General features: G+C 48.4%; 1 protein-coding gene across 1 annotated transcript; it reads left to right on the forward strand.

Annotated features, from left to right (window-relative positions):
• The first annotated feature begins 6,830 nt into the window (after positions 1–6,830).
• Positions 6,831–7,274, forward strand: LOC135812987 (uncharacterized). The gene has a single exon (XM_065326205.1). The coding sequence runs from the start codon at positions 6,831–6,833 to the stop codon at positions 7,272–7,274; it is 444 nt and encodes a 147-aa protein (XP_065182277.1).
• Positions 7,275–8,305: the final 1,031 nt, after the last annotated feature.

Genomic DNA, 8,305 nt, shown 5'->3' on the forward strand with positions numbered 1-8,305 from the left:
TGTATGTGTGTGTGTGTGTTTGTATGTCTGTGTGTGTGTGTATGTGTGTGTATGTGTATGTGTATGTGTGTGTGTGTGTGTGTGTGTATGTGTGTGTGTGTGTGTTTGTATGTGTGTGTGTGTATGTCTGGATGTGTGTCTGTGTGTCTGTGTATGTGACTGTGTGTATATATGTGTGTGTGCGGGGGAGGGAAGAGGGAGGGAGGAGGGCGTGCATACGCGTGTTTCCGCATGCGTGTGTGTATGTGTGTGTGTGTGTGTGTGTGTGTGTGTGTGTGTGTGTGTGCGCATGTGTGCGTGTGTGTGCATCCGTGCATTGCGTTGAACTAACTTGAAATTACTCAGGACCTGTGTATGACTCATAAAAGCCAGAATCGGTTGCATGATCATCTGCAGCCAACATCTCACTCACCACACACCATTCTCTGACACCATGGTATGGTGAAGTTTGTCAAGCAAAATGTTCATTCCACTCCTGTCCATATTTGGTGTGCATCTACTCGTCCCGACAGTGCATACATTTCTACAGTGCCTAATAATAGACTAGTGTTGAAAGTATCGTAACTCTGGCGTCTAATTACGGCTCAAACAATTATACCGAATACTCGCAGGGATGAATTTACTGTCATTTTTTTGCATAGCAGTTTTCGCGACGCAAACGTCAAAATGCGAAGCAGTCCTTGATTTCTGATTAGCACTTTTTCTTCCACGAAAAAGTCCATCCAGGACCGTTATTTCACATAAAATTAGCATCACCGCTGCACCTGTTGCTTTCTCAGAACGAAGCCATTTCTTCTCGACATCGACCTCTGCCACCCACTTCTCAAAGGTACTCTGTCGTACAGACATGTTGGAGGCAGAACCAGACTAGACAAAAACTACAGCTTGGACAATTGTCAGAGAGAAGGACGAACGTGATTCCAGAATTTCCTCACCACCAGAAAGACCGACTGTCTACAAGCAGAAAGCTATCACGAAAAGAGGTAAGTGAACCAGAAAGAAGAAAAAACAAGACCTCCGCCGGGATGCGGGATGATAGTAAGTCCATGAACTTACTGAACTTACTGAATGAAAGCCGTGCAAAGTGGTACGTGTAGTTCAAGTAGGACACCAGTACAGTCAGTATGTGCACGCGGAGCCAGCCACAGTTCACAGGTACATGTACTAGAAATCACACCTTCCCGAGAAAAAAGCGGGGTCTGTGCACTGTACAGGTGTAGTGAGTGTACGACATAGTCACAGCATCACTTTTACTGACTGCGCAAGCTAGTATGCAGTGCCGTTTGTGCATCGCAGTTTCCTGCGAGTCGCTGTGATTTTTGAGTCGCACTCGATCGATTTTGAATTGCAAACTGCGATGCGATACGGGATAAATTCATTCCTGACTCGAGTACTCGCTCGGTTTTTCTAAAATAACTGCACTCGGAATAAATCAGAGTACTTGATCATAGATGGTACGGGCATTTACCACAGAGATCTGCAGTTTCAGAGCAGCAGTCGGCAGATATTGATGTGCAGAGTGTGTGGTGAACATTTGTTCACAAGTAGAGAGAGGCCAAATGATCCACCAACTAATATCCCTGAGAAAAATGACTTCTACTTGGTTTAATCAGGGTTGTATCATGTGATTCAAGTTTTAAGCCCTTGGAGTGCAATTTTTAGGAGATGAAAGATACTCGAATACTCAAATATTCGATCGGAGAAAATCAGAGTACTCGAACTCGGGATCTCAGTGCCAACTCTCACCCCTATGTCAAATGATAGTTTATAAGAAATCTGAGCATAAGAAAAAAATCAGCTTTCCAGTGGTATGTCGTTTGATATAGCGCGACGTGGATTAACGGAGCGCCGAAGAGCGAAACACATTACAGTCAACTTCGCTACTAACGACAGCGGATATAACGACAATTCGTGAATAACGACAGAATTTCCATGCCCAGAGCAAAGTCCCATCTACTGTAAATGGTGAAATTATTGCGATGGTCTAATTTCTGCGAAACTCGCGACCGCGTGGAAATCGCGAAATTTAGACAGCGCGAAAAGGAGATCCATGAAAGGTTTAGCAAGAATGCCACAGGTTTAGCAAGAATGCCATTCTGCAATCGCAAAATTAAAACCTCGCAAACCTGTCCGGATTCTGAAAACGCGAACGCCATGCTGTGGGGATGCTGAAAAGCTGCAGGCGTATAGCGTTAATGTTTTGCAGGGAGCAGGCATGGAGTTGCGGAAGTGGCGAGGGAACACGATGACCTCAGACCCCGAGGCTGGTTCCAAGGCACTGGGTATTGTGTGGAACACCGAGTCAGATTGTATTTCGGTGGCTGCGCTCGGTGATGTTGAGTGTCCCAAGGAAGTGTCTGGTTGGTCTCGTCGTGCTTTGTTGCGTTGTGTTGCCGCTGTGTTCGATCCGCTAGGTTGGGCGTCACCCGCAGTTGTGCCAGGCAAGATGATGTTGCAAGAGAGTTGGAAGCTCAGCGGTGGTTGGGATGACCCATTCCCTATTGATTTGGCTGTCCGATGTGCTTCATGGTGGGGAGAGCTCGCAGCGCTTTCTTCCGTTAAAATCCCCAGATGGATCGGGTGTACTCCGGATGCTCCAGTCACGTTGCATGTATTCTCAGATGCATCCGAGAAGGGCTATGGCTGTTGTTTCTATGTTGAGTCCGGTTTGACGTCTTCTTTGTTGTGTGCGAAGGCGAAGGTTGCACCTGTTGTATGTCCCACTCTTGCGCGTCTGGAATTGTCGGCTGTGTGTCTTGGCGTGAAGATGTTGTCCTTTGTCGTCACTGAATTGAGAGTGCCAATTGAAAGGATTGTGGGGTGGACAGACAGCCTAACCACATGGCACTGGATCTCAAGGCCGTCGTATCACTGGAAGACGTATGTTGCTAATCGAGTGGCTGCAGTGCAAGAAGTTTCGCAGAAGCTGCAAGTAGAATGGCGTCACTGTCCAGGAGTTAGCAACCCTGCAGATCTTGTCTCGCGTGGTGTCCCAGTGTGTGACTTGCAGAAGGAGATGTGGCTGCATGTGTTGTAACTCGCTTTTCTCCACCTGCTCCCAGTCCCGTGCCATCTCCACACTTATACAAAGGGACGACGATAACTACATTTAGAAGACTGTTTATTGACACGACGAAGAAACACAACTAGACATGACAAATTCAAGACGAAGACAGCTTGAACTCTCAAGACGAAGACATCATGAACTCGAGACGAAGACTGCTTTTTACACCACAGCAACACGCGCATGCACCAACATGACGTACACACGACGTACACAAAATAACGTACTACAACATAACTCCCTCCCAAGAGTAGAATCGTCCTCGATTCTAATAATAAAACAGAGGAAAAAGAGGAAAAGATCACACAAATCACTCAATCATACTACACCCGTCACACCCAGAAATAAAATACCTCTGCCTGCACTGCAGATTACAAAAACTCTGTGCGCCCACCCAGAACACCAGCCACGATCGCTGTCACACGTGTAGGAACTGATAACCTCAAAAACTCTAAACTATTTCACTCAACACACCACCTTACGATCACGCAAAAATTCTAAAATGTGAGAGCACAAATCATAGGAATAACAAAAAGAACAAAATCCACTGGCTCTGTGGGGGCCTCTAGTTATCCTCATAGAAGAGCAAATAAAAAAACAAACAGAACACACGCGCTGTGCGGGCGCCTCTTTACCCTCGAGGAGAGCAAATAATAAAGAACAAAATGTTGGGAGAACAGAAAATACACAACTCACATACTCATCACGTTCACAACAACACACGTACCCTCTCACCAACGAAACTCCTCGCGCCGTCTGCCATGTCGTCCGCCATCTCAAAGCGCTGCTCAGCGTCCACATCCTCACACTGCAGCCTTCACCTTCCATCCTTCTTTTTTTCTGTTTCAGTTTTTCTTCTGGGCACAGTTTTACGTCGTGTCCGGGACCACCAGTGACGACGACTGCCAAGAGACGGGAGAGACGAATGATGAAGGACGAGGACGACGGACGAACTTCTTCAAGACGGACAAAACTGTGACGATAGGACGACTGGAGATGACATCGGAAACTGGGAGAGAAGGCCACGCAGGACGAATCCAGAAGTTGACGTTTACAAATTTCTATCACCGCTGCCACCAATGTTGTACCTGCTCCCAGTCCCGTGCCATCTCCACACTTGTACAAAGGGGACGACGATAACTACATTTAGAAGACTGTTTATTGACACGACGACGAAACACTGCAGGCAGAGGTATTATTAATTTCCAGTCTCTCCGGAGGCGTGGGTTCGAATCCCACCGCTGCCACCAATGTTGTAACTCGCTTTTCTCTACCTGCTCCCAGTCCCGTGCCATCTCCACACTTATACAAAGGGACGACGATAACTACATTTAGAAGACTGTTTATTGACACGACGACGAAACACAACTAGACATGACGAACTCAAGACGAAGACATGATGAACTCAAGACGAAGACACTTTTCATACCACAGCAACACGCGCATGCACCAACATGACGTACACACGACGTACACAAAATAACGTACTACAACAGTCGTACCACTTTTCGTCCAGGATGGTCCACCCAATTCATCCGAAAAAGCAATAAAAAAATTCAAGGATCTTCGGACTTGTACAAAACATCGCAACTGTTAGTAGTGTTACTTTCATTGCAAGGAGCATACAGACTTGATGCCTAGCACTAGTAGCTAGCTATTGCCCAAGACTCCAGGCGGCTATCCATTACGATAGGCGGTTGGAGTCACGGTTAGAGACAACCAGACGATGGATTCCTCACGGACGCATTCACTGCAAACTTGACGGAAACAGAGCTGAGCTGGCGGCGATCACTGGGTCCAGAACTAAAATTTTCCAAGATCTACCATGTTACAATGGCGATCAGTACGTCAAGAGACACTACATGTATGTCACTTGTCAGCTACAACATAATAATTATATTCTTTCCACAACGACACCTACCTAGTACCTTTGGCTCCTGACGATCTACTGCAAGCGGATTCGAAAATGCATTACACCCTCGAACGCAGCGCTTGTCAACGGAAAAGGGAAGCGCTTCATTCTCCGAAGCTGAAAAGTGTTTGGACTGCTGCTCCACGGCGGCAGAATATTCTGCAGCTATTCACCGACACGACCCGCTTCACCTATATTATAACGATTTACGATCGTTTCGTTCCCCGAGTTTTCTGGTAGCAGCAACAAGAATTTCGTCCGCGACGACAGGACGAAAGTCTCTCGCAAACTAAAGTCCTGTTGCCACGAAGACAGAGAAGATTCCGCAAGCGCTTTCTTCTGCTTCCATTGTTGTAGCTCTCCGGTCCACTGGCAGATCTTTCAATCCCACCGAACAAAAACAAAGGACCTTCTTCTCTCTCTAAAAACAACTAAAATAATTACTTCGCGACTGTCCAGGCCGGACGTGTACATAGTGTGCGCGACGCGGCAGACTTTTGCAGGACACGACATACGTTTTTGCATAGCCGCTGGCGCTAGAACGCGCAGCACGCTTGTACTTCGGATTTTTCGATTTTTCGAGGGCAATGGCCCTGAATCATTGAATGGGTTCCATTTGCCTTGCTTGGCTACCTACGATGTACAGAAAATACCAAAAATCCATGAGAAGTATGTTTTTGGAGCTGGAGTGGGGTTGTCTAATAAGTGCTAGGGGAACCCTCCTTTGCGGCTGTAGAGTGCTAAAACGTGGCCTGTTAGCCGAAAAATCCTTATTTTTTTCTCCGGGGGACACCCCCGACCCCCCGTCGTACCACTCCCACCAACCCTGTGACGCCCCTGGTCCTCAACCACTCCAACTGTACACACCCCACACACACATACACGCACACACAATCATGTAGAGATCTTGACTGTGTACATTTGCCCTCTCCCACGTTTAGTCTTCACGGTGTACATTTACTTCTGCCCCCACCCCCACCATTTAGGAGACTTGATTGTGCATTGTTGACCCCCGCCCACCCAGGTTTTGGAGTCTTGACTGTGTACTTTGCCCCACCCCCCCCCCCCCCCCCCACCTCGTTTCTGAATCTTGACTGTACTTTTTGGGGTGGTGTGGGTGGGGGGGGGATGGGGTGGGGGGGGGGGGCAAAAATACACTATCAAGACTTATGAAGAAGGGAGGGGGGGGGACTTTTAAAGTCAAGACTACGAGCTCGTACTAAATGTGGGGGGGGGGGGGCAAAAGCACACTGTGACAACTTATAAACGTGAGTGTATTGGGGGGGGGGGGGGGGCAAAGTACACAGTCAAGACTCCTGAATGTGGGCGGTGTAGATATCGTACCAGCAGTTGTATGTAGTACTATGTACGCACGTGCAGGCATGCACGTGCTTGTACCGCTTTATGTATAGCACGAGAGAGATGACATGGCGCACTTCTGATAGAGAACTAAAGAAGATCTGTTTAGCACAATGGCTGTCTTGTGAGTGACTGAATAGATGTCTACATTGGCGCAGTGAACAAAAATGACAAAGGGCAGGATGCCCAAGGAATTTATTCCTGACTATGCTGCGAGCAACGTCGGTGTTGATTTTGAACTCTGGCTAGAGGACATAAATGATTTCCTTTCAATCAGTGAAGTGACGGCAGCAGCTGACAAGAAACGCTTGTTCTTGAATCTGGCTGGATTACCAGTGAGGCACTTTGTGAAAGGTCTGGTTGTCACGGTGCAGCAGACATAAGATGGCTCACCTGGAGATGAGTACCAAGCCTTGACGGATGCATTGTTGGCACACTTTTCGACCGTCAACAAATGTCACGTCTGAACGTCACAAATTCCGCCAACTCCGCCAAATGGAGGGCGAGTCGGTGACTTCGTTCGTTGGGCGGCTGAGAGAAAAGGCAGATGTTTGCGAATTCAGCTCCACTTCTGTGGATACCGTTGTCAACTGTCAAATTCGAGACCAGCTGATCGTGGGCCTGCGTTCTGTTGAGCTTCGAAAGGAGCTGCTGAAACAGTCGAAGCTGACCCTGAACGACGCCGTCACCAAGTCAGTGGCGTTGGAAGCTTCGATTACTGACAGTAAACTGTACGATAGTACCAGAGCTAGTGATGCACCGCCTGTGTTCCCCGTGCCCATCCAGCGTGTGCAAGCTGTCTCTGCAGCTGGTTCTGAATCAGAGGGAAAGAAGTGCAAATACTGCGGACGTAGTCACAACCCAGGCATGCGTCACTGTCCTGCGGCCAACGTCACCTGCAACAAGTGTGGCAAGCGAGGGCATTTTGCAGCGGTCTGAATGTCAAACAAAGTGGAAAGACACGAAGAAAGAGCCCGGCCAGTAGAGGATGAGCCTGATGAGTATGAGCATGCAAGTCGCATGTATGACTCCGCTTTCGCCGTCAGTAGCTCGGCACTCGCAGGCGACAAGACATTCCTGACTACACTCAAAGTCAATGGTGAGCTGTGCACTGGACTGTTAGACACAGGTGCAACTCGGACGATCCTCACTGATGATGTGATCAAGCCCACGTGCAAGAGTGACCGCTTGCTGAAAGCGTACAATGGCGGTGTCGTAGAGACTTTGGGCACGGCTGACGTCCACATTTCACATGGTGGCAAGAACGTGAAGTGCAGTTGTTTCATGGTAGCAGCCAGTCAGCACTCCGTTCTCTTGTGACAGGATGTCATCAAGGAGCTGAACCTCCTGTCACAAGCAAACGTGGTGAACGTGTCACCCATCAAAATCTCTCTGGAAGACGGTTCAAAGCCTCTAGCCCAGCCACCACGACGCCCAGCTTTCAGTATCCGGGCTGACATCGAGACCGAGCTGAAACGGCTGACCAAGTTGGATATCATTGAACCCGTCAAGGAAGCCACGTCGTGGGTGTCACCACTTGTTCCAGTCCGCAAACCGAATGGAGCATTGCGACTATGCGTGGACTACAGAGAACTGAATAAGAGAGTTACACGTGAGCGCAACGTTCTTCCAACCGTTGACGAGATCACAGCTCAACTTGATGGCGCAGGGGTCCTCTCAGTTCTGGATGCGGAATCTGGATTCCATCAGCTACTCTTGTCAGAAGAAGCAAGGCCTCTAACGACTTTCTCATCGCACTGTGGCCTGTTCCGTTTCAAGCGTTTACCTTTCGGTATTGCATGTGCGCCTGAGATTTTCCAGCGAGTGGTGTCCGACATTCTGGAAGTCCTGCCAGGAGTCATCGTCTACATCGACGACATCCTAGTGTTTGGCACCAATCAAGCAGAACACGATACATGGCTAGAAGCAGTCAAGCAGCGACTGCGAGCAGCTAACCTCCAACTCAACTG

The sequence above is a fragment of the Sycon ciliatum genome, chromosome 3 (assembly GCF_964019385.1).
Source record: "Sycon ciliatum chromosome 3, ocSycCili1.1, whole genome shotgun sequence".
Taxonomy (NCBI): domain Eukaryota; kingdom Metazoa; phylum Porifera; class Calcarea; order Leucosolenida; family Sycettidae; genus Sycon; species Sycon ciliatum.